Source organism: Ovis canadensis, chromosome 4, assembly GCF_042477335.2.
Source record: "Ovis canadensis isolate MfBH-ARS-UI-01 breed Bighorn chromosome 4, ARS-UI_OviCan_v2, whole genome shotgun sequence".
NCBI classification, from domain to species: Eukaryota; Metazoa; Chordata; class Mammalia; order Artiodactyla; family Bovidae; genus Ovis; species Ovis canadensis.
In genome coordinates, this window is record NC_091248.1 from 108,539,890 (window position 1) to 108,567,696 (window position 27,807).

Genomic DNA, 27,807 nt, shown 5'->3' on the forward strand with positions numbered 1-27,807 from the left:
AACAGTGCTATATTTCACAGTAAGCAGGATCTGAATAAAAGTGTCCTTTGTGCTTGTGAGACTGAGGGGTGGGACTTGGGGCAATTCATGTTATTTCTCTTTAATGGAAATTGAGTCAGCCTCTAATCCTGCTGTCATGTGACAGCAACTTATTTGATTTTTTGGCAATTTGGGGAGCAGCTGTGGACACATGATTTTTCTGCAAAAAGAGCCAGCTGCATTCTTACCCATTTGAAAATGCCTGAGTATACTAAGCTTCCTATCCACCATGTTTCTGACCCAGCGGTAACTTCAGCAACTCACTTCCTTTTAATTGATATTTGTAGCTGTTAATAAGCATCTGAATATTTGAGAATGCATTTTCTAATCCTTTTTATCATTGTCATCAACATTCATTAGGTACCTTCTCACTCAGGGCACTGTGACAGACACAGGGTTGTAAGCTGTAATGTGGAGACGACTTTCCTCTTTGACAGGTGGGTCAGCATTATCCTTAGAATCATTTTGTTTTCAGCAGGTTAAATTACAGTGTAAAGAAAGAATCTGGTGTGAAGGCAGCTGAAAGCTGTGTGCCTTTGGTCCCCAGACTCCTGAGTCTGCTGTCTGGGTATTCACTCCCGTCCTCTTGCTTTGCCATGTGCCTTCACAAGCCGTTGCCTCAGCCTGCAGCCAGCCCCCTTTCATTCTGGCACCTGACAGACTCCTGGCTGAAGACTCTGTCCCGCCTTAACGATACCTACTCAGTGTCCTTGTAGTCCTCTCTTCTCAGTGCTCCCATAGCCTTTAGTGATGATTATCGCTAGAATATGATTTTTTCTTTTTTAAGGAAAAAGTTTTCATTTATTAAAAAAATATCTTTTGGGGAGCAGCCTGTGGGATCTTAGTTCCCTGACCAGGGTTTGAACGTGTGTTCCCTGCATTGGAAGCACAGAGTCTTAAACACCAGACCTCTAGGGAAGTCCTGGAAAAGGCTCTTTTAAAGGCAAAAAGCCTTCTAAGTTAATTTTATCAATTTGTACTTATTTTTTTAAGCTCTTTTAACCAAGGGTCCAAGAAATACAGTCAGGGAATTGGGTAGGCAAAATTTCTATAGTGAGTAAAAGAAAGCTTTGCTTTTGATTGTGAACACCTTTAGGGTGAGGGAGCGACACAGACAGTCGCTTTTCCTATCTTCGCAGCGTTGAATTATCACAAGGGATGGATTTGCTTGAACTATTGTATGAACCTATTTTATTAGAAAATTCTTTAACAATGATTAGAAGCAAGTCATTTCAAAACTTAAAAATAGAATGTAGAAGAATTATACTGTTCATTGTGGCAGTAACAGCCAGTTGTAGCTATTTATATTAACAATATTTAAAACTAATTTTCACGTTTCATGTGGTCAGTAGGCACATGTGGTTAGCTAAGTGACTGTTATTATTTTGGACAGTGTAAATTGAGAACATTTCCATCATTGCAGAAATTCCTGTTGGACAATACATCAACTCTTCTAAGAACCTATAGAAGAATTGATGTATTTTGAAGCATTTGGTGGAGTAGATTCACCTATTTAATACAGAAGGATGTTTATTCAAGTCGAATTTTAATTTCAAGCACAGCTTGAAATTCCCTGTGCTCTCCTTAGGTTTTTCCTTGGTTGTGGCACCCTCTAGTGTTTCAGCTTTGTTTAGATCACAAACTCCCAATTTTCTCCCAATGTAAAAATAAATCCTCCAACTTTCCCTTTGAGATTTCTATGCTTTATCTGTCTTTATGTGGAATAGTAATACTAGTAATAATAGGTTACACTTAACTGCTAAGTCGCTTCAGTCATGTCCGACTCTGTGTGACCCCATAGACGGCAGCCCACCAGGCTCCGCCATCACTGGGAATTTCCAGGCAAGAACACTGGAGTGGGTTGCCATTTCCTTCTCCAATGCATGAAAGTGAAAAGTGAAAGTGAAGTCGCTCAGTCGTGTCCAACTCTTAATGACCCCATGGACTGCCGCCCGCCAGGCTCCTCTGTTCATGGGATCCTCCAGGCAAGAGCACTGGAGTGGGCGCCATCGCCTTCTCCTACACTTAACTAGCACTTATTATATACCATGTTCCATTTTAAGCCCTTTTATAAAAGTTGGTCCAAAAAACTCGTTTGGTCCTTACAATAATTCTATGAAGTAGTTTCTATTAATCTCCCCAACTTAAAGACTAAAACTACGGTGTGGAAGTCAAGTGGAACTTGTCTAAGGTGGTAGAGAGTGGCAGAGCAAGGACTTGAACTCAGTTCTCTGGCTCCAGAGTTTGTAATCTTAACCACCCTGCTGTGGAAGTGAGGATGAGCTTTCAAGCAGGAATGGGGTAGAATGGAGAGGACACTTTGCATACCCTTGGCATGCTCTTGTACTAAATTCCTTGGGCCTAGTTGTATAACAAGAAAACAAAACTCTCAATCTCTGCAAGCCACACTGGAAATTATAGTTAGTCCCTCCTATTGATTTTCAGCAAATACACATAGATCTGCCTGTGTAGTCAGCCTGCCCAGGAAGTTAGAGTGGTAGATGACGGTCACAGCTGCCACTGCTACATTTCCTTTTGTTTGCCCAGACTCTGGACCCAATGTATATACTGAATAATATAACAGATCTTTTTGTGATTGTCACTATTATTTTTATATATGCCATAAAAAGGCATTTAGTATTGTGATGTTGATTTTGAGGTTTACTGGAATGTTAGACTTATTAAGTACTTTATTAAAAGAGCAGGTAAGATAGACTCATAAACAGATAAAAGTTTGTGTGTTTGTATAACTCCTCCTTCTCATCCTGTCTGTACCCCCTTCTCACTTCTATGTCCCCTTTTTCTCTTCCTGAGGCATTTTATACTCTTAACTTAGCCTCTTTTTAGTGATTAAGCAAACTCAAGATTTTGTATTCAACGTCCATCGGCATATGGAAACAAACCATAGTGGTGTCCTTACAAAAATGTCCTTCAAATCACTTCATTGATAGTATAAAAATGTCAATACATTTTATTGTATTGACTTAAATCAATATAAAATTTTGCTACTTATTGACACTTTTGAGTAATTTTCACAAAGTTACATATTTTCTTCCCTTTGTATCAGTCAGGACCTGTAAACCATGTGAGGTATTTCAGTGAATTTAATTCTGGAATTGGTTACACGGGTGTTGGAAGACTAGAAGAGCAAAAGCAGACACTGAGTTAATCCAGGTAACACGGGAAGCAGCTACCCCTGCTCCCCTTGGGCAGGGGGAACAGAATAGAAGAACCTAAGAGTTCAGAGGGGCCCCCACACAGCTGGTAATCTCACTTCCGAGTGGGATGTCACGCAGCTGGTGCTCAACCAACAGGCAGAGAGGGGCACAGCTGGAGTTGGGAGATGAGGCTATCCTTGGTCATTAGAGCAACTCGATTAGGAATGAAAACTGCAAGGCAGTCCCTTCTCTCCACTTCTTCCCATCTTAACCTGTTGTCTCTCCTTGGTAGAATCTAATATGAAGCTGATAAATAAAGTTGGCTCAAGAGCATTTCAGTACAGGAATAGAATAGAGGGCTTGGAAGTTGAGAGAAGAGATGAGTGGCTAGCAGAGTACTATAGGAGAGTTAATGAAAACTGTAATTGCCTGGGTCTAGCTTTACTAATTATAATGTGCAACTAATTACCCAGAAGCATTTATTATGATGGCTGCTATTCATAGAGACTTTAGTACCCAGGCCCTGCCTTCCATGAACTTATAATATTGGTTTCACAAAACCCTCCACTCACCCTGAAGTCATTATGAAGTTGTATGTTAAAGCTTGTTTTTTCACATATGTATAAAAGCAGTATGTGGACTCTGGTTGTTACTAATGAATATTTACAAATTTTATCCACATTGGAATGAAAAATATTATGTGATTCCAGTCATAAATTAGGCAGTTAGCCTTACTCAAGGTAAGACAATTTCTAAACTTGAACTGTGCTGTTCTCTTGAACTGAGCATGAGAAAGGGACTTGATTTTTCTAGTGATGGTTTGCTCTAGCATGTTGAATTTTTAAAGTTTCAAAATGATCAGTTTGGAAGGCTATATTGTGGTTATTTGGTTTTAAGGTTCATTTTTCAAAGTTATACATTCCTATGAGAAAAGTTCAAATAGAAGGATTTATAATAAAAAATCAATGGCCTTTTGCCACACTCTTTACCTGCACCTAGTCCCACTGTTCAGAGACAAGTTACTTTAACTGTTTCTGTTTATAGTTTTAACTATTTTGTTTATAGTATTATCAAACAGTATTACCTCCATAACTTTAGAAAATATACCTTTACTACTTTTTCTTGATTTATCAAGCTTGGGGCATTTTACCTCGCTGTACTTCTTTCCGTTCCGCTCTGTTTCTGAGTAGCATTGTGATACTGAGATCTCTGCTCTTGGTCTGATTTCCTCACTGTGTAAAGATAGGATGTTCCTCTCCCAGCCATTCCCCAACCTCTCTACTCTCTCCTACCTCCTTACCTCTCTCAGCCTGACCTTGCCTTTACATTGCCAGCGTTCATAACTTTTACATTCTACTTTGTGCTACATTTAATCTGCTGGATGTTCTAAGTATGGTTGGAGTCTGAGAATGGAAAGCAAGGAGCTGCATCATGACTGCGGCTTGCTCTTTTGTTTTGTAGACCTCAGTGATGTGAGGACTGTGTGTGTGTGTGTGTATGTTTTCTTCTTCCTCTGCAAGTCCTATACCACCCCTGGGCTGTTTGAAAGAGAATATCCCTAGGAAGGTCAAATGGATTCCTTTTTTCTTAAGCTCCATTTATTACTCAGAATTAAACCACATGTTACCTTGTTTCTATTTTCACTTTGACTCTCTTGTTGCAGTTGTTTTAAAGTTTTTCCTGCTGTGGTAAAATTTTGATCCATTACCCTGTGTCCCTCAAGAATCAAATTATTGTCTTTGGCTTTAGACTTTTTTGGGAAAGGCTGTTTTGTTGAGTAAAATGTCTATCCTAGTCATGAAATTTAGATTCTGGACATGTCTATGAATTAAATTGAACCTCTCTGCTTTTCTGTCCCTGGTTTTGTCTGTGGACATGTCTTGCTCTGAGAATTCCCCCCAGGCTGTTCTTGTAGCTTTTCCTTTGATGTGATAATTCTATTGATGAGACTAAGGCTTTCTCTTTTAGTTATACCTTGGTTGGATTTCTCAGCCTGCTCTTCCAACTTTGGAGTTTTTTTTTTTTTTAAATACTCTACACTTAATCTCATTATGTGTGGATTAGACTAAATTTAACTGCCCTTGGACATTTCATCCAAATTCCAGTAGCTCCTTACATACTGTTGACTACAACTAACAGGATGCTTCTGAACAGAAAAATCTGTTTTTCTGAGTTCTCTTCCATTATCTTTAGTCCCATGCCTACTGTTCCACAATGGCAAAAATAGGAACTCCTCTGTCTGAACTTACCCTTCTCCAATCCCTTATGCACGTGTGCTCGGTCAGTAAGTCTGTCTGACTGGTTACAACCCCCTGGACTGTAGCCTCCCAGGCCCCTCTGTCCATGGGATTTCCCAGGCAAGAAACTGGAGTGGGTTGCCATTTCTTCTCCAGGAGATCTTCCTGACCCAGGGATTGAACCCATGTGTTCTGCACAGGGAAGTTCCCCATTCCCTTATAGATTATATGTTAAAGAAGAGCCTTCAGATGAAGTATATGTTGCACCGCAGGTGATGATCTAGGCTAAGAAACAGGCTTTAATAAAATTGCTACCAAGTTGTGTTATTTTGGGGGGGAATGGTTTTTTTGAAAATGGAGTGTAACTGATCTGCTGAACATCACTGGTTCCAGGTGATAGACATGCCTTTTTATTTGGATATGATGTTTAGAATCACACTTACATGTTGTCTGTCCTTTCATTTTGCTTTTCATATCTATTCAGAGGCCTCACTGTCGGGTCCATTCTCTGTTTGGTGCATTCTCATGAAATTATGTTAGAGGTGTTGGTTCCCTATAATTTCCTTATGTTAATGTTTTGGAGTCTAGTATTTGAGTCGCTGAAGTTAATATAATAAAGTCTTTTTAGATGCTTGACTCAAAATCTTGTGCATGCAGTTAAGAAAGCCATGGGGCTTCCCTGGTGGCTCAGTGGTAAGGAATCTGCATGCAGTGCATGAGACTCGGGTTCATCCCTGGGTTGGGAAGATCCAGTGGAGGAGGGTGTGGCAACCCACTGTAGTACTCTTGCCTAGAGAATCCCATGGACAGAGGAGCCAGGCAGGCTGCTGTCCATAGGGTCGCACAAAGTCAGAAATGACTGAAGCAACAAAGCAGCAGCAGCAGCAAGAAAGCCATAGCCTCAGAGATGGATGTATAGCTTAAAGATGAGGTAATTGAGGCCCAGTCCTTGAGAGACTAGTCAGGTAATGTGTCAAGAAGGATCGAATCATGAAGACATAGGAATTCTGGCATCGTCATAATTAGTGTTGAGCTTTTATGTGTTCTTCACCATATCTGGAAAGTTTCCTTTAACCCCCTTCCTTTTGAGGAAAGGTACTACTATTTTTTTCTTTATCATTTAAAAAAAAAAAAAGGTTGAAATTGAGGCTTAGAGGTTAAGTAACTTGTCCAGGAATTCTGAATGTCTGGTAATAGCCTGGGCTATTTTTAAAATTTCATATTATCTAATGTTTTTATCTATTAGAAGTTCCTATCATTTCTGCTCTCCAGAGAATCTGACTTTTTGAGGATGAAAGCTAGAATGCCTCACTAAAAATGACTTAAGCGGGATAGGGTATGACAGTTGGCTGCAGTATGTGTATGCCAGTCATATCTGGCTTTAGACAACCTGTTTTGCTTACTAAATTATGAAACCATTTAAAGCATCCTTTACAAGTATCCCACTCTGGTTCAAAGAAGTCTGAAATGGTCTTGCCTTTGCTTTTTACAGAGTGTCAGCAGACAGGTTAATGAGGCTGAAGGATGGTGTGGGGAAAGACCTAGAAAGAGATGAGGCTCTGGGTAGGAGTGACAAGCCTGTGAAACAGACATCCCTATTGATTTATTCTGTAAACTGCTGTTCTGGAGAAAAGAACCGAAATCCATTATGCCAAGTGCATAGCGTACAAATCCTTTTGAAAAGGATTTAGATGCCATCTAATCCCAAATCATTTAAAAACAATTTTGGAGTACCAAGAATTCTAAAATGCCCTAGGCAGTTTGTCTCAGACTAGAACAGTGAAATGGATGGAAAAATAGTATTTTAATGGTATCTTCCTTTCATATATTGTGTTTAATTGCATGACTTAAGTGGTGCATTAAATTGCATTTTTAGATATGTACGAATCTGGGGGTATCTCAAATCTTCAAAATTCTATCTAGTTTCTCACCATTAAGTATGATGTTAGCTGTAGATTATTTTTTTTTATCAAGTTGAGAAAGATCCCCTCTATTCATAGTTTGCATTTCTTCCTTTTTAAGACTAACATTCCATTGTTTGTGTGTCCACTTTTTTTAAGGTTCAAATTCATTTTATTTTTTAATTAGTTTTGTAAATTTATTTTTAATTGGAGGTTTGTCCACATTTTGTTACCCATTCATCTATTGGTGGATAGTTAGTTGCTTCCACCTTTTGGCCATTGTGAATAATGCTGCTGTGAACATCAGTGTACAAAAAGCCCTTTCAGACCGTCCTTTCAGTTCTCCCAGCATATATAGTACCCAGAAGTGTGGAACTGCTGGATCATATGGTAATTCTTCTGAAAGTTTTTTGAGAAACTAATATGCATAGTTTGATATAAAAGGATGTTTACTTCACTGATGTTTATAGCAGCAAAAATATGGAAGCTGCCTTCCTATATATCGTGGCTTCCCAGGTGGCTCAGACGGTAAAGAATCTCCCTGGGAGACCTGGATTCGATTCCTGGGTCAGGAAAATCCCCTGGAGAAGGGAATGGCAACCCACTCCAGTGTTCTTGCCTGGAGAATCCCATGGACAGAGGAGCCTGGTGGGTTAGTCCATGGGTCGCAAAGAGCCAGATACAACTGGGTGATTAATGCTTTCACTTTCCTATATATCAGTAGGTGATTGATTGCATAATTATGGCACATCAATACAGTGAAGTATTCTTCAGCTATATAGAAAGGTCTATGTCTATTTTGACATGTCAAAATGTCCAGATATCTTGTCATAGAATAGTATATGTATTGTCAACCTATTTTTATTTTAAATCATACATATGTATGTATGCTTCAAAAGATTGTTTAAGGATAGTGTACCTCTCTGTATGTTAGGGCAGGGGGAAGAGAACAGAGTGTAAGTGCTGTCTGTAGGAGAGCATACCTTAGTCCTATTACTGTGTCATTTCAGGGTATATAAGAAACACAGTGTTATAAGCAGAAAAACCATTTTGAATAATCACAGTTTGGGAAAAAAATGTTTAGCTCCTATATGTGTTTAAAATACAAAGGAACTGTTAAGTATTTTACTTACCATTTTTATGTGCATGGTGTCAAATGCAAGTCACCAGGACCTTTTAAATATCTTTTTTATCATTATGGATAATACCAAAGGTATTTATTGTTTTGTGACTTTAAATATAAAATTAGCACAGTGAATTTCCATCAGAATAGTTTCATGCAAGGAAAATGTTCTACCGTTTTTATGTCATACGGTAATGATGCTGCCCATTTCCTGTGACTTGGTGTGGTGAGGTATATAGTAAAATGAAAGGCTTGTCGAAGTTCCTCTTCCCTTGAGGAAAGTACTTCTTAGTTTAAGTATTAACCTGTATTACATACTAAATCCTGTTCTTTACCTTTCCTTCCAATAGTGGATCTTCATGGAGGAACACGGAGTGACCCAAACTGAACACATGGCTACCATAGAAGCGCATGCAGTGGCCCAGCAAGTTCAGCAGGTCCATGTGGCCACCTACACCGAGCACAGCATGTTGAGTGCCGATGAAGACTCACCTTCTTCTCCTGAGGACACCTCGTATGACGATTCAGACATACTTAACTCCACAGCGGCTGATGAGGTAACAGCCCATCTGGCTGCTGCAGGTAATGTTTGGATTGGAATCTCTTCATTTTTGGCTTAACTCTGGTACTGTGCTTATCTGAAAGAGCCAAGGATACAGGCATTCAGATATCCTCATATCGTATCTTCATGATTTTTTTAAAGCCTTGCATTTTCAACTTGTACCTGTATTACACTGAGATTTAGGTTCTAGACTCATATACTGTTAGTGACATGAACTTTGGTTTTGCTTTTTCATCCATTCCCGTACTCTTTACTTTTAACTCAACAGCTCAGTCATATTCAACTCTTTGTGACCCCTTGGACTGTAGCCCACCAGGCTACTCTGTCAGTGGGATTTCCCAGGCGAGAATACTGGAGTGGGTTTTCATTTCCTTCTCCAGGGGATCTTCCCCATCCAGGGATCCAACCCAGGTCTCTTGCATTGGAGGCAGATTCTTTACCATCTTAGTCACCAAGGAAGCCCTACTTTTAACTCATTTAGTCCATTTACATTAAATGTAATCACTGATATATTTGGGTTTAAATTTATCATGTTTACTATATGCTTTCTCATTGTTTTTCTTGTCCTGTTTACTTTCCTTTCAGTTTTTTTTGGAGTGATTGAAAGGTGTTTTTGTTTTTTATTTTTTCATTTTTTTCTTGTTTAGAAGTTATATATACTTGTGCTATTATTTTTGTTTCACACATACTTAGTATTAATTTTCCTTCTTATATCCAGCTTGCTTTATGTTGGTTTTTCTCTTTATGTTCTGGTTCTGTTTAGATGAATGCTGGATGTGTGTGTGTTTAGAAAACTTATTTTTAGAATAATTTGGGATCTAGAATAATATTATTGTCATCTAGAGAGGATTTTTGTTTGCTTCTACCAGTGCCTGGGCACTAGCAATCCTGGATGATCTTAATCCAGTTTAAGGTTTTGAGATTTTCTGGGCCCCTAAATGACTTAAAGCTGGGTGATATTTTGTATCGTTCTCTTTACTGTTTACACTGTACATTTAGCACTATGTGGAAAGCTCCATATAGACCATGTCTGGATGGATCTAATACTGTATAAGGAACACTGATTTTGAAGATACTTAGGAAAAGATGGACAGGAAATCAGTGATTAGAAATAGCCAAAGTACTACATTTTTTTAAAAAAGTATATGCTGTATTTAAGTGAAAGAAGACAGCTACAATGAAAATAAACTTTTGCTGTCTGTTGTTATCCACTGTATTTTTCTGAAATAGTGAATTTAAAAATAAGATTTAGTGGCAAAATACATAAAAAATATTTGTGAAATATATTTTGAAATTTTTATACTTCCCAGAAGAGGGCATCCTAACATAATGAATCCAAGTCAACTTCTTTCCTAGGAAGGAAGGTGTTTTTGAGACATAGTTTTGCTATAATATAGTACTGCATTGAACTTTAATCTAACCCGCTTATGTGGCAGATGTGGAAACTGAAGCCCAACTGATAAAAATGATTTAATCATTCAACAGTTATTGAGAAATTATTATATACTTTATATTAGTATATAGAGACACTATAAACAAGACTGTCAAGAACTTGCTCCTAAAGGACCTTACAGACCAATGATAGGAAGAGGGTACATATAACTAAGTTAAATAATTTCAGAAGTACTGAGTTCTCTGAGGAATATAATGAACTTTACTTTAAATGGGTGTTCTTCCCTGGTGACTCAGAGGTTAAAGCATCTGCCTGCAATGTGGGAGACCTGGGTTCAATCCCTGGGTCGGGAAGTTCCCCTGGAGAAGGAAATGGCAACCCACTCCAGTATTCTTGCCTGGAGAATCCCAAGGACGGAGGAGCCTGGTGGGCTTCAGTTCATGGAGCAAAGAGTCGGACACGACTGAGCGACTTCACTTTCGCTTTCACTTTACTTTAAATGGAGAGGGAAGGGTAGCTGGTTACCCTCTTTTTCTATTCCTGTTTCCTTCTCTCCCTCTGCTGAAGTAACCACTATTCTGAATTTGATTGTCTCTTGAATTTCTTTCATATTTTTGTGTGTGTATCAGTAAACAGTATTTAACATTGTTATTGCATGTTTTTGGCTTCCCTTGTGGCTCAGCTGGTAAAGAATCCGCCTGCAGTGTGGGAGACGTGGGTTCAATCCCTGGGTCAGGAAGATTCCCCTGGAGAAGGGATACCCACTCCAGAATTATGGCCTGGAGAATTCCATGGACTGTATGGTCCATGGGGTCACAGAGAGTCAGACAGAGTGACCTTCACTTTCACTTGGATGTTTTAAATTATATATAAATGGTATCACTCTGGTATTGTTTGTCTAAAAGTGTTTATTTCATTCAGTATTATTTTTCTGAGATTTATTTATGTTGATAATATGGCTAGATAATTTTCATTTTAACTTATTTAGTATCCATTTATTTTCTGAATGTGTCATATATTGGGAGAACACTTAGGTTGTCTATAATCTTTTACTATTTACAGTTGCTACAAATAAAAATTATTTTGTATATTTTCTTGTATATATTGTGAGAGCTCTTGGCTTTGGTTTTCAAACTTCTTTTGACAGTGTGCCACAGTAATACATTGTGATCTAGAATAAATATGCACATATAATTGAAATAACAATTTTTCATGAAGTGATACTTAACTTCTGCAGGTAACACACTCTTTGATATGTTCTGATATCTTTCACTTTATTCCATGTTATTAAAACAAACAAAAAACTACTCATAGTTTGAAAAATGCTGCTTGAGGGTATACTCAGGAGGGCAAAGATAGGCACATTTTCAGCTTTACTGGGTATCCCAAATGTCTTTCCAGATACTTTCATTTGTTTGCATTCCCACCAGCAGTGTACTCAAGTGCCTGTTGCTTCTCATCCTCGCCACATTTGGTATTGTCAATTGTTTTTATTTTTGCCAGTCTGATGGGTATGAAATAGTATCTCAGTGTTGGTTTAATTTGCTTGTTTGAGCAAGAGGTTCCAGCCAGTGCAGGAAAATAAGATAGAGTATTATCTCAGAGCTTTGTTGACTATTCTTATTTTGCATATTTTCCTTTGTCCATTTTCCAATTTTTTTTTAGCACTAATCTTTTCTTGGTGAATATTTATTGTAATTATCTTCTTCTCTTAGTTGTCCACTCCCTGCCCAATTTTTTGTTATTTCTTTTTGTTCATAGCGGTTTGGATTTATATCATTGTGCAGTTACTGGTGTTTTATCCTTTTGGAGTTTTGTTTAAGCAGTTCTTCTTAACCCTGTGTTTGTAAATACTTTCCAGTAGTTTATTGTAGAAGTTACATAGTTTGTTGTTATTTTATTGATGTTTTTGTTTAACATTTAAGCCTTTAAGCTACCTGGAATTTATTTTCTTGTATAGTATGATGTATCGATCTACTTTCATTATTTTTGCATGCAGACAGTCAGTTGCTCCGACACCAGATCTTTAATCATCCATCCTTTTCCCACCTCTGTCTTTTGACACAGCAGGGTGTTTGTGAACTCTCGAGTAAGTTATGTTAATTTATTTGTCTATCTTTTCAGTCAGTTCTACACTGTCATAAGGGATTGTAGCCTTATAGTAACTATTGGTACTTGGTAGGATGAGTGCCCCTGCCTCCTTCTTAAAATCTTCAGAAATTGTTTTGGCTGTTTTTAGCCCTTTGCATTTCCATTTTAAATTTAGAATTAGGTCTTCCCTGTTGGTCCAGAGGCTAAAGCTCTGCCCTCCCAATCCTGGGGACTCAGATTTGATCTCTGGTCAGGGAACTAGATCCCACATGCTACAACTAAGTTTGCATGCCACCACAACAAAGATCGAATGTGCCGCAACCAGGACCTGGTGCAGATAAATAAATAAATAGGGCTTATTTCCTAGGAAAAAGGGAATAGGTTGTTCTTGATAGGATTTATTAGGTTAAACATTTCAAAATAAACATTGCATATAGAAAAGTATTTAAAAATAAAATTTAGAATAAATAATATTCTTTATTTTTATATAAATATGGACATGAGTTTGAGCAAACTCCGGGAGTTGGTGATAGACAGGGAGGCCTGTCGTTCTGCAGTCCATAGGGTCACAAAGAGTCAGACATGAGTGAGCAACTGAACTGAAATAAAATTTAGAATAAATAAGTAAAGTTTATTTTTTCAAGTTCCATATCAAAAAATGGGATTTTTATTTAAATTGCATTAATTAATTTAATTAAGCATCTTTATTCATAATGCCTAAAACTGGAACTTGCCAGTGTCTCTCAGACCGTAAATTGTGGTCTGTTCATACTTTGGAGTATTGCTCAGCAATAAAAAGGAACAATCTACTGATAAGTGCACACATACACACACACACACACAGAGTAACATGGATGAATCTTAAAAACACTATTCTAAGTGAAAGAAACCTGGCACAAAAGAGCATATACTGTATAATTCCATTTATTTTGAAGTGCTAGAATAGGCAAAACTAATGTAGGGTGAAACAAACAAGAATTGTGTCCTTATGGTGGAAAGTACAGGGACGAACTGATGGGAAGGTACGGGAGAGAACTATTTGTAGTGATGATATTACATATCTTAGTAGGGGGTTGGGTTTCATAGTTGTATGCTTTTTAAAAAATTTATTGAATGATTTGTACATTTTGTTATATGTAGATTTTATCTCAAAAGAAAAAACTTAAAAATATTGAACTCTAGCTAATGATACTTCTACTGAAGTATATAGTGGGATCATACTGTAGTTTACTTTGAAATGCATTAAAAAAAACCCAATATGGGTTGATGAATGGGTAGGAAGGTGGATAGATGCATATAGTAAAATATTAATAGTAGAATCTAGGTGGTAGATAGGTGAATGTTCACTATAAAATTCTTTCAACTTTGCTATATATTTTAAAGTTTTAAAAAAATATATATGAAGCTTCTAATATAATAATAATAAAAATGCTGGACTCACAGAACTCAGTAACATAATAGCAGCCTGATTAAAAAATGGTCAAAGGACTTGAGTAGACATCTTCCTAAAGAAGGCACACAAAGTAGTCAATAAGCGTATGAAAAGATGCTCAGCATCACTAATCATCAGGGAAATGCAAATCAAAACCACGATGAGATACTGCCTCACACCTGTTACGATGGCTGTTACCAGAAAATAAAAAAATACAAGTATTGGCATGGATATGGAGAAATGGGAACCCTTATATGTTGTTGGTAGGAATGTAAAATGATACAGCCCCTATGGAAAACAGTATGAAGGTCCTCCCCCAAAATTAAAGATACAATTACCATACGATCCAGTTCTTCCTATGGATGTTTATTCAAAAGAATTGGCATCAGGAGGTATTGGCACTGCTATGTTCACTGAAGCATTATTCACAGTAGTCAAGATGTGGAAACAATCTAAATTTCCATTGACAGACAAATGTGTGTTACTCAGTCAGTCGTGTCTGACTCTTTGTGACCCTATGGACTGTAGCCCACCAGGCTCCCCTGTCCATAGAATTCTCCAGGCAAGAACACTGGAGTGGGTTGCCATTCCCTTCTCCAGATGAATAGATAAAGAAAATGTGGTATGTATGTATGGGATATTATTTAGCTTTTTTTTGTTTTTAAAAGGAAATCCTACCATATATGACAACGTGGATGAACCTTGAGGGCATTATGTTAAGTAACATATACCAGGTCAAAAGGATAGGTACTGCATGATTTACTTATATGAAGTATCATATTCAAACTCTTATTCTACTCTGCCAGAGAAGGCAGTGGCACCCCACTCCAGTATTCTTGCCTGGAACCTCCCATGGATGGAGGAGCCTGGTGGGCTGCAATCCATGGGTCGCTGAGGGTCGGACACAACTGAGTGACTTCACTTTCACTTTTCACTTTCATGCATCGGAGAAGGAAATGGCAACCCACTCCAGTGTTCTTGCCTGGAGAATCCCAGGGACGGGGGAGCCTGGTGGGCTGCCGTCTATGGGGTCACACAGAGTCAGACACAACTGAAGTGACTTAGCAGCAGCATTCTACTCTGCATACAGTAGAATGGTGTTTGCCAGGGGCTAGGGTGTGGAAATGGGGAGTTGCCATTAAAGAACATAAAGTTTCAGTCATCTTCAGTCAAGGTGAATAGTTCTAGAGATCTGCTGTACAATATTGTGTCTATAGTTAACAGTACTACATTGTATACTTAAAGTTTGTTGAGACGGTCGATCTCATGTTGTGTCATTACCACAATTTAAAAACGTAAATGTTAGAAAAAAATGCATCAGTAATATTTTTTCTTCTACCAGCTGTTTATAATGGAAAGGAAGGTAAAAGGCAGTACCTTATTTCTTGCTTATTTTGGGGCTCTTTGAGTTCAGTTCAGTTCAGTCGCTCAGTCGTGTCCGACTCTTTGCAACCCCATGAATTGCAGCACGCCAGGCCTCCTTGTCCATCACCAACTCCCAGAGTTCACCCAAACTCATGTCCATTGAGTCGGTGATGCCATCCAGCCATCTCATCCTCTGTCGTCCCCTTCTCCTCCTGCCCCCAATCCCTCCCAGCATCAGAGTCTTTTCCAATGAGTCAACTCTTCCCATGACGTGGCCAAAGTATTGGAGTTTCAGCTTTAGCATGAGTCCTTCCAAAGAACACCCAGGACTGATCTCCTTTAGAATGGACTGGTTGGATCTCCTTGCAGTCCAAGGGACTCTCAAGAGTCGTCTTTAGAAAGGTTTTATTTAAGTCAGACTGAGTATACTACTAAATAACATGTAGAGAGGCTCATCTGGAGTTTCAGGGAGGCCTGTTGTAATTGAGCCATTTATAGAACATATATGTCAGGATGAATGTGAGTACTTAAACCTGATTTTCATTTAAACCTTTTAGGGGGTTCACAAATAAAGATGGATTGTCTGTTTTAAAAAATAAAAGGAATGCCATTGATATGTTGAGATTGGGTAAATCAGAGACGAATAATTCCTTAAGGCCTACCCTTTGTTTTAGTCATTAGTTTCAGGGCAAACCAGACCAAATTTTATTAACATTTTTCCCTTAGAGTGGGACAGTTTTTATTCCTTTCCTTCCGGGATGCTTTCATCAACATGACCTTGTGGTTACAATTAGGGCATAATTCTCAGATATATAAGAAAAAAATTTCCACTTAAGATGGTATTCTTCTAGATATTCCTCTTATATGTGGTGGTGGTGGTAGGGTTGGGGTTCCAAATATGAGTGATTATCTCTGACTTTCTAAGTTGTCAGTGCCTTGTAACGGAAAGAGGGGCACAGGAATGGAAATTAAATTTGAAATCTGTAACTTTTTTTGTCTTGGCAAGCTCTTCCTCTCAATGGTGCTATTTCATCTAGCATCTTTGAGAATATTGCCTTAACAGTATGAGTATGCTGATACAACAAAAAACATTATATAAAATTCAAGCTAGTATGTGGTGGGGAGGTGTAAGTCATTAACTTTTAAAAAATCTTCTTTGTAAGTTTTAATGGTAAATTAAAATATGATCCATGTTGAACAGGAGTGAAGTATATTGATGGTATCAGTAATATTCTATACTTACTGATAACATCCTAGGCAATAAATGCTACTTTTTTGTACATCTAATTGTTTTCTGCTTGGTGCAGTTAACAGACTCTGCCTGGTCTCAGCACATATGTTGTTGTTTCAGGTCCTGTGGGAATGGCTGCTGCTGCTGCTGTGGCAACAGGAAAGAAACGGAAACGTCCTCATGTGTTTGAATCTAATCCATCTATCCGGAAGAGACAGCAAACACGTTTGCTTAGGTGAGGGCTTCCTTACCCATACTGTTGCTGTTCCTCAAATACTTTATGGTATGGATGACAGAATATACCTTATTAGGTTCATCAGGGGATGTGCTGTGCTGTGCTTAGTCACTCAGCCATGTCCGACTCTGTGACCCCATGGACCGTAGCCCGCCAGGCTCCTCTGTCCATGGGGATTCTCCAGGCATGAACACTGGAGTGGGTTGCCATGCCCTGTTCCAGGGGCTCTTCCTAACCCGGGATCAAACCCAGGTCTCTCGCATTGCAGGCGGATTCTTTACTGTCTCAGCCACCGGGGAAACCCAAGAATACTGGAAAGGAGAGCCTACCCCTTCTCCATGGGATCTTCCCGACCCAGGAATTGAACCCGGTTTCCTGCATTGCAGGCAGATTCTTCACAAGCTGAGCTACCAGGGAAACCCTTCATCAAGGGATACCAAATTAAATTCTTTCATGACAGAATTAGACTCTAAAGTACTCTAAACAAAACTAAATGAAACTATAACTATGATTAACAGGTGTATGTTGTTGTTTAGTTGCTGGATCTTATTAGCCTCTTTTGCAACTCTCTGAACTGCAGCCCACCAGGCTCCTCTGTCCATGGGATTTCCTTAGGCAGGAAAACTGGGGTAGGTTGCCATTTTCTTCTCTAGCATATCTTCCTGACCGAGGAATTCAACCCACGTCTCCTGCATTGGAAGATTCTTTACCACTGAGCCACCAGGGAAGCCCTAACTTCCCTGTATAGATGTATAGAATTATATTATTTCATTCAGAGAAAATTTATTAACATATGCCTGCCATGTGCCAGGTATTGTTCTGGGCCTTGGGAACCTAACAGCTAACAAGATAAATTAAAGAGCTTATATTCTAGTGGAGGGAATAAGAAATATATGATACATCAGATGATGAAAAGTTTAAAAAAAAAACACAAAGCAAAGTAAAGACAATAGAGGATTGGGAGGGATATGGTAGTTTTTATTTTTCTATAGAAATGATCTTTCTTACAGCAACCTTTGAACAGAGACCTGAAGTAATTTTAAGGGAAACCATGTTGATATTTACAGGAAGAACTTTTGGGGCTGACGGATAGTAAAAGCAAAGGTTCTGAAGTGGGAAGGCATGTCTTAGGTATGTTTGAGGAGCAGCTAGAGAAAGAGTGAGAAGAGATGTGGTCATAATAGTAGTGGAAAGCTATGCCATGGCGTCTTCTGGTCCAATCTAAGGGCTTTGACTCTTACCCTAAGTGACATAGGAAGTCAGTGAAGACTTTTGATTAAAACAATGATATAATCTAACATATTTTAAAAGTATCATTCAGGCTACTGTGTTGAGAATAGACTCTCAGGGTACAAGAATGAAAGCAAGGCTGAAGATGGAAGCACATAAGGTAGCATTTGAAGCAGACTAGGGAATGAGTGATCCACACAGTCAAAGGCTTTGGCATAGTCAATAAAGCAGAAATAGATGTTTTTCTGGAACTCTCTTGTTTTTTCCATGATCCAGTGGATGTTGGCAATTTGATCTCTGGTTCCTCTGCCTTTTCTAAAACCAGCCTGAACATCTGCAAGTTCACAGTTCACATATTGCTGAAGCCTGGCTTGGAGAATTTTAAGCATCATTTTACTAGCGTGTGAGATGAGTGTAATCGTGCAGTAGTTTGAGCATTCTTTGGCATTGCCTTTCTTTGGGATTGGAATGAAAACTGACCTTTTCCAGTCCTGTGGCCACTGCTGAGTTTTCCAAATTTGCTGGCATACTGAGTGCAGCCCTTTCACAGCATCATCTTTCAGGATTTGAAACAGCTCAACTGGAATTCCATCACCTCCACTAGCTTTGTTCGTAGTGATGCTTTCTGAGGCTCAACATCACATTCCAGGATGTCTGGCTCTAGGTGAGTGATCACACCATCGTGATTGTCTGGGTCGTGAAGCTCTTTTTTGTACAGTTCTTCTGAGTATTGTTGCCACCTCTTCTTAATATCTTCTGCTTCTGTTAGGTCCATACCATTTCTGTCCTTTATCGAGCCCATCTTTGCATGAAACGTTCCCTTGGTATCTCTAATTTTCTTGAACAGATCTCTAGTCTTTCCCATTCTGTTGTTTTCCTCTATTTCTTTGCACTGATCGCTGAGGAAGGCTTTCTTAGCTCTTCTTGCTATTCTTTGGAACTCTGCATTCAAGTGGGAATATCTTTCCTTTTCTCTTTTGCTTTTCGCTTCTCTTCTTTTCACAGCTTTTTTAAGGCCTCCTCAGACAGCATTTTGCTTTTTTGCATTTCTTTTCCATGGGGATGGTCTTGATCCCTGTCTCCCGTACAATGTCACGAACCTCCATCCATAGTTCATCAGGCACTCTGTCTATCAGATCTAGTCCCTTAAATCTATTTCTCACTTCCACTGTATAATCATCAGGGATTTGATTTAGGTCATACCTGAATGGTCTAGCGGTTTTCCCTACTTTCTTCAATTTCAGTCCGAATTTGGCAATGAGGAGTTCATGATCTGAGCCACAGTCAGCTCCTGGTCTTGTTTTTGCTGACTGTATAGAGCTTCTCCATCTTTGGCTGCAAAGAATATAATCAGTCTGATTTCAGTGTTGACCGTCTGGTGATGTCCATGTGTAGAGTCTTCTCTTATGTTGTTGGAGGAGGGTGTCTGCTATGACCAGCGCATTCTCTTGGCAGAACTCTATTAGCCTTTGCCCTGCTTCATTCCTCATTCCAAGGCCAAATTTGCCCGTTACTCCAGGTGTTTCTTGACTTCCTACTTTTGCATTCTAGTCCCCTATAATGAAAAGGACAACTTTTGGGGTGTTAGTTCTAGAAGGTCTTGTAGGTCTTCATAGAACCGTTCAACTTCAGCTTCTTCAGCATTACTGGTTGGAGCATAGGCTTGGATTACTGTGATATTGAATGGTTTGACTTGGAAATGAACAGAGATCATTCTGTTGTTTTTGAGATTGCATCCAAGTACTGCGTTTCAGACTCTTTTTTGTTGACCATGATGGCTACTCCATTTCTTTTAAGGGGGCCTCCTGAGAAACCTATATGCAGGTCCGGAAGCAACAGTTAGAACTGAACATGGGACAACAGACTGGTTCCAAATAGGAAAAGGAGTACATCAATGCTGTATATTGTCACCCTGCTTATTTAACTTACATGCAGAGTATATCATGAGAAACGTTGAGCTGGAAGAAGCACAAGCTGGAATCAAGATTGCTGGGAGAAATGTCAATAACCTCCGAAAGCAGGTCCCACCACCCTTATGGCAGAAAGTGAAGCGGAACTAAAAAGCCTCTTGATGAAAGTGAAAGAGGAGAGTGAAAAAGTTGGCTTAAAGATCAACATTCAGAAAACGAAGATCATGGTATCTGGTCCCATCACTTCATGGCAAATCGATGGCGAAACAGTGGAAACAGTGTCAGACTTTATTTTTTGGGGCTCCAAAATCACTGCAGATGGTGATTACATTACTCCTTGAAAGAAAATTTATGATCAACCTAGATAGCATATTCAAAAGCTTACTTTACTTTGCCAACAAAGGTCCATCTAGTCAAGGCTACGGTTTTTCCAGTGGTCATGTATGGATGTGAGAGCTGGACTGTGAGGAAAGCTGAATGCCAAAGAATTGATGCTTTTGAACTGTGGTGTTGGAGAAGACTCTTGGGGGTCCCTTGGAGTGCAAGGAGGTCCAGCCAGTCCATCCTAAAAGAGATCAGTCCTGGGTGTTCATTGGAAGGACTGATGCTAAAGCTGAAACTCCAAAACTTTGGCCACCTCATGAGAAGAGTTGACTCAATGGAAAAGACCCTGATACTGGGAGGGATTGGGGGCTGGAGGAGAAGGGGACGACAGAGGATGAGATGGTTGGATGGCATCTCTGACTTGATGGACATGAGTTTGTGTGAACTCTGGGAGATGGTGATGGACAGGGAGGCCTGGCGTGCTGCAATTCATGGGGTTGCAAAGAGTCAAACATGACTGAGCGACTGAACTGAACTGAGGGAATGTGTGTGGACTGAAGCACTTTACCCCTTAGGGGTTAAAGAAAGGAAAGGAACTATCAAAGAGTTTAAGAAGCGACCAGTGAATCAAGTGCAAAAATTGTTTCAAGAAGGAGGACTTGTGATCATTACTATCAGATGGTGCTGACAGGTTGACTAAGATGCAAATTGACCGTTAAATTTAGCAACATTGAGATCATGATTGAACTTGATGATGTGTTTTCAGAGGAGTGGTAAGGATGAAAGGATTAAAGGGTCTTCAAGAGAAAATAGGGAGAGAGGAATTGGAGACAGTGAATGTATTTTCTTATTTTTTTCAAGGAACGCCACTGGATTTCTTCTTTTGTATGTGGTCCTTTACTTGGCTTCCCTGGTGGCTCAGATGGTAAAGCGTCTGCCTGCAGACCGGGAGACCTAGGTTCAGTCTCTGGGTTGGGAAGATCCCCTGGAGGAGGAAATGGCAATCCACTCCAGTACTCTTGCCTGGAAAATCCCATGGATAGAGAAGCCTGGTAGGCTACAGTCCATGTGGTCACAAAGAGTCAGACACCACTGAGCAACTTCACTTCCACTTCTTTCACTTGTTTTTATTTCTTCTGAATAGTTTGTAGGTTGCAAAGAAAGATTATTACACATCTGTGGTACACGGAGGACTTCATATTTTGACAGGCTGCTCAACATGCATTCAAGTATAATAAAAAAATTTAGTCTATAAAGTGTTTCAGAAGTTTCTTCTTGTAATATTTTATATATCCAAATTGTTAAGATGTTTATCGGAATGTTGAATCCAAATGGAGTACCAGCACTTGTAAATGAAATGTGGACAAAAGTTAGAAAATATAGTCTATATTAAGAACATAAGATTATAAGAAACTGAATGGAAAATCCGGAAAATACTTAATGGTAGTTTTCAGCACAGAGGTTATATACCACTAGATGAGCAAAAAAATTTCCTTTCCTTTAATGATAAATCTTACTACCTTTAATGATAGTACAGGCAGGAGGAATTGAGTATATTATTTATAGAGTCATCTTTTCTAAAAGGGGCATAGACAGTGCTTTTGGAGAAAGATGGAAAACTTTCTTTTGATTTGTTGGCTTTGCTTCATTCGAATTGACATGACTCACCAGTCCGTTGACAGGGTAGACTGTGTTCACAGAAGAATTATGGGATGTAGAACCTTAAAATAATCCCATAATTTCCAGAAGGAAAGGACAGTGTTTCTGTTTAATCCAGTGCTGATATATTTGAAAATGCTCTTTTACTCCATCCTCATTTGTAAAATATTTCAGGACTAAGAATTATTGTTTATATCACAATGAAAATCTGGAAATGACAACATGACAACATTTTGAAGTAATAAGATATAAATAGGCTTCCCAGGTGCCCAGTGGTAAAGAATCGGCCTCCTAATGCAGGAGACGCAAGAGATGCAGGTTCAATCCCTGGGTCAGGAAGATTGCCTGAAGGAGGAAATGGCAGTCCACTCCAGTTTTCTTGCTGACAGAATCCCATGGACTGAGGAGCCTGGCAGGCTGTAGTCCATAGGGTTGCAAGGAGTTGGACGTGACTGAGCATTGGAGCAAGACATAAACAATGATTATATCAGTCAAAGAAATCAGAAGCAGTTCATATTAGGCCCCTTCAGTAAGCATGGAGATGATATAGTAAAGTCTGTAGGAGGAGATCTCAGTATTAATCTTTATTATTATAAGCAGCACACTTTTGGTCCTGAGATCAGGAAGTATGATACTGTCTGTATTCAACGTTGTGTCACGGCTGTGTCCTGAGGTAGCCTGGGGTAGCCTCTTACGTCAGTGAGCTAGCTAGTCACGGGTCTTTAGGACAAAGGGATGTACATATTTCTGCTGAACAGGATATTAAACCTCACACACACCCTTTTCACAATTCAGGTAAAAGAAGACATACCTAATTAGAATAAATTGTCTCAAGTCAAAGGAAATCTTGTGTCTGTGTCACATAATTTCTGTCTTTTCATTCTCAATTCAGGAAACTTCGAGCTACACTAGATGAATATACTACTCGAGTGGGACAGCAAGCTATTGTCCTTTGTATCTCTCCCTCCAAACCCAACCCTGTCTTTAAAGTGTTCGGTGCAGCTCCTTTGGAGAATGTGGTAAGAAAACTGTGTGTTCTCAGATACCCTCTGCTTTCTGTGAGTTGTTGTTCACATTCTTTTGATCCTTTGTCTAGCACAATAGTTATTTTATCTTCCCTTCATCCAGGGGTGGGAATTGAGACTGGTTTTCAAACTCCGTAATGCCAATCAAAGTAAAATGGGTCATTTCTGTTTCTCCTTTTCATAACAAACTATTTTACCTCATCAGATGCAATGGAAAAAAATGATGTTGTATTCCTTAAGAAACCAATGCAAGATTTTGTAGGAAAATTGCTGAAACAAAATGATATTTTCTCAAGATGTGAACTTCCTGAGGCAAACCTGGGAGCATTTTACTGATCACTGATATCTGAATTGATCTGAATTGATTATTTAAAATAATCCTTTTTATTTCTTCAAATAATTGATTTAATCCTTCAATGTTGAAATATAGTTGAATATTTTGATTATATCCCTATCTATAGCTAACTTTATAAAAATAGTATTTCACTCTTGGATACTTTTACTATGTGAACTGTTCTTTCTTTGGATAAAGTAACTTTAAATCATTAAAGTTAAACATTAAATCATTAGTAGAATAATGATCTGTCCAGAATTAAATTGCGTTTTATTTTTACTAGAATAAAATTTCTGAGCTTAAAATTAATTTATTAGATTTTTTCCCATATTGAACATAAATATTTCAAGAGTTCAAAATTAGTAATCAGTTGAGATTTTGCTTATTGTATTTTTATTCCCATACACAGATGTTGTGATTCTTTCTTAACATTTTTGAGTTTGTTTTGAGTTTTTCCTCAGATTCCTGAGTCCCTGTAATAGGATGCATATTAAGACCTTTCTGAGAGGAGGGTGGTAGATGGCTTTCTAGTTCAAACTGATACCTGACTAACAAAGTAATGGAAGTGAGACCAGTTAATTCTGTTATAAACCAATATTATATTTATATTATTGTTAAAGATTTTATTTTAGATTGGAGCAGAAACAATCCAAATCAAAACCCAATTCTGTTCAATTTATGTGACATACTTACAGTGACTCACAAATGTTTAGAGTAGCTGCAAATGATACCATCAAGAAAATGAAAAGATAGTCTACAGAATGGGAAATAAAATATTGGCAAAATATATCTGATACAAATTTGTATCCAGAATATATAAGGAACCCTTATAACTCAGCAGTGACAAGACAGTTACTCCAGGAATGCCCTGGTGTTCAGTGGAGAGGACTTTGTGCTTCTACTGCAGCAGGCATAGGTTCAGTCTCTGGTCAGGGAATGAAGACCCGGCAAGCTGCACAGCATGGCCAAAAAAAAGACGGTTAACAGAATTTAAAATGGCAAAGAATCTGAATAAATATTTTTCTGAAGAAGATGTGGAAATGACCTGCAAGCACATAAGCACTTGATAAATAACTGTTAATCGTTAGAGAAATGAAAATCAGAACTACAAAGAGATACTTCATGCCCACTATGATGAATATAATTTAAAAGATGGACAATAATAAATGTTGATGGGGATGTGAAGAAATGGGAACCCCCATACATTGCAGTTAGAGATGTAAAATGATGCAGCTGATTTGGAAAACAGTTAGATAATTTCTCAAAATATCAAAAGAACAGTTACTATATGACCCAACAATTCTATTCCTACATTTACCCAGAAGAGCTGAGAATAAAGCTTATACACATAGTGTTCATAGCAACAAAACTTACATGTAAAAACCAATGCACTATGTTCGTAGAAGCATTATTCATAATAGCCACAAAGTGGAAATAATCCATATGTTCATCCAGTGTAGTATTACTTAGCAATGAAAAGGAATGAAGTACTGATAAATGTTACAACATGGACGAACCTTGAAAGCATTGTGCTAAGTGGAAGAATCCATTCCTAAGAGGCCACGTATTGTATGATTTCACTTATGGGCAGTATCTGGAGTAATCAAATCTCAAGAGACAGAATGTAGGTTAGTGGTTGGGGGGGATGGAGGAATGGCAAGTGACAGCTAGTGGGTTTGGAGTTTCTTTCATGGGGGAGTACGATGATGCTTATGTGACTCTGCAAATATTTAAAAGAGTAAATTATACACTTCAAATGGGTGAATTGTATGTTATGTATGATATGTATGGTGGGCTGAATAATGAATGGCCCCCGAAGATACACAGATACAAATCTTTATATGACATAAAGGATTTTGCAGGTGTGGTTAAGTTAAAGATTTTTGAAATGGGGACATCACCTTGGATTATCCAGGTAGGCCCTAAATCTAATCACAGTGTCTTTATGTAAGAGGGAGCCGAAAGGAGATTGATATAGAAGGTGGAGATGTGTCAGTGGAAGCAAGAGGTTGGGTGCAAGGAACGGGTTAGAAGCAAAGCAGTATGTGCTCAACAGCAGCTAGGCAGGATGAGAAAATGGTACCTCCCCTAGAGCTTCCAGAACAACCAGCCCTGCCAACAACTTGGGCCCATGAAACTAACAGAATGAATTTCTGTTGATAGAAGCGACCAAGTTTGTAATACTTTGTGGCAGCCATAGGAAGCTAATATGTATGGCATATTAATTATATTTCAATAAAGCTGTGAAATTTTTTTTGTTTTTTATATTACTTTCATCTTTTTTTTTTTTTAATATCGATGCATGATACCGGATGCTTGGGGCTGGTGAACTGGGATGTTAAGATTTTTAAAGCAAAACAATAAGCAAAGCAAATGTCAGACAAATCCCTACAAAAATAAATCATGGATCACAGCATTAATATCAGACAAGGCCAAATTCTCAAGACAAATGAGTCTCAACTGAGGACCATAGGTCCTTTAGTATTGATAAGCAGTATAAATTTATAATGAACCTTTTATGTCTCAACATTAAAGCAAAGAAAATAGATCAAAAATTAGTAATGGGAGGAAAAAAAAAAAGAAACCACAGTGGTAATAGGAGTCTTTAATATCTTTTCACTCAAGGAACAAAAATATAAATAAGAATTTAGATATCTGAAGAATAGAATGTTAATATAAAAGGTAGATATATTAACATTGATACCATACTAAGGGAGAATATACCATATTTGAAAAATTACATGAATGGATTATAAGAATCGATTGTATGTTATTATTAGGTCCCAAAGTAAATCTTAATAAATTGTACAAGGTAGAAAATTACACAGGTTATATTTTTGATTAAAGAATTAAAAATTTAGAAGTTAATATAAGAAAGATTGACAGAAATTTTCAGCCACATGGAAATTTTAAAATACCTTTTACTGTAGTAGTTTTACAATGTTGTGTTAGTTTCTGCTATACAGCAAAGCCAATCACTTATATGTATATAAAAACACTTAAGAGAACAACTTAATCTGCAAACTATTTAAAAACAAATTTTAAATAGCCTTAAAAATTATGATCTAAACAGATGCTTAAAAAGATGTTTATTGCCTTGACTTTTTTTCTATATATACAAGAAAGAAAGAAAAGAAACTTCATCTGAGAAAGATGTACAGTAAGTAAACATGTAGAAGGAATTAATGATTTTGTAAACAGAATTGTTATTCAAGATATGGTACTATGAAAAAGTTCTATGAAGAAATGGTACTATGAACAGTTCTATGAAGACCTACAAGACCTTCTAGAACTAACACCCCAAAAGTTGTCCTTTTCATTATAGGGGACTAGAATGCAAAAGTAGGAAGTCAAGAAACACCTGGAGTAACGGGCAAATTTGGCCTTGGAATGAGGAATGAAGCAGGGCAAAGGCTAATAGAGTTCTGCCAAGAGAATGCGCTGGTCATAGCAGACACCCTCCTCCAACAACATAAGAGAAGACTCTACACATGGACATCACCAGACGGTCAACACTGAAATCAGACTGATTATATTCTTTGCAGCCAAAGATGGAGAAGCTCTATACAGTCAGCAAAAACAAGACCAGGAGCTGACTGTGGCTCAGATCATGAACTCCTCATTGCCAAATTCGGACTGAAATTGAAGAAAGTAGGGAAAACCGCTAGACCATTCAGGTATGACCTAAATCAAATCCCTGATGATTATACAGTGGAAGTGAGAAATAGATTTAAGGGACTAGATCTGATAGACAGAGTGCCTGATGAACTATGGATGGAGGTTCGTGACATTGTACGGGAGACAGGGATCAAGACCATCCCCATGGAAAAGAAATGCAAAAAAGCAAAATGCTGTCTGAGGAGGCCTTAAAAAAGCTGTGAAAAGAAGAGAAGCGAAAAGCAAAAGAGAAAAGGAAAGATATTCCCACTTGAATGCAGAGTTCCAAAGAATAGCAAGAAGAGCTAAGAAAGCCTTCCTCAGCGATCAGTGCAAAGAAATAGAGGAAAACAACAGAATGGGAAAGACTAGAGATCTGTTCAAGAAAATTAGAGATACCAAGGGAACGTTTCATGCAAAGATGGGCTCGATAAAGGACAGAAATGGTATGGACCTAACAGAAGCAGAAGATATTAAGAAGAGGTGGCAACAATACTCAGAAGAACTGTACAAAAAAGAGCTTCACGACCCAGACAATCACGATGGTGTGATCACTCACCTAGAGCCAGACATCCTGGAATGTGATGTTGAGCCTCAGAAAGCATCACTACGAACAAAGCTAGTGGAGGTGATGGAATTCCAGTTGAGCTGTTTCAAATCCTGAAAGATGATGCTGTGAAAGGGCTGCACTCAGTATGCCAGCAAATTTGGAAAACTCAGCAGTGGCCACAGGACTGGAAAAGGTCAGTTTTCATTCCAATCCCAAAGAAAGGCAATGCCAAAGAATGCTCAAACTACTGCACGATTACACTCATCTCACACGCTAGTAAAATGATGCTTAAAATTCTCCAAGCCAGGCTTCAGCAATATGTGAACTGTGAACTTGCAGATGTTCAGGCTG

At 38.4% G+C, this 27,807-nt stretch overlaps 1 protein-coding gene across 6 annotated transcripts in view; it reads left to right on the forward strand.

Moving 5' to 3' along the window:
* The window catches only part of NRF1 (nuclear respiratory factor 1), a 122,801-nt gene that overhangs the window by 35,157 nt on the left and 59,837 nt on the right, over positions 1 to 27,807 (forward strand). For 4 of the 6 annotated variants that reach the window (XR_011256501.1, XM_069586953.1, XM_069586950.1 and 1 more), the window contains exons 2-4: positions 8,809 to 9,040; positions 16,653 to 16,767; positions 22,783 to 22,909. Coding sequence is in view for 5 of the 6 variants with exons in the window: in XM_069586953.1 (XP_069443054.1) it covers positions 8,818 to 9,040; positions 16,653 to 16,767; positions 22,783 to 22,909 (465 nt within the window). In the remaining variant the exon portion in view is untranslated. Of the gene's footprint in view, positions 1 to 399; positions 477 to 8,808; positions 9,041 to 16,652; positions 16,768 to 22,782; positions 22,910 to 27,807 lie in introns of all 6 variants that reach the window. The other 2 variants (XM_069586951.1, XM_069586952.1) reach the window with 1 other exon arrangement.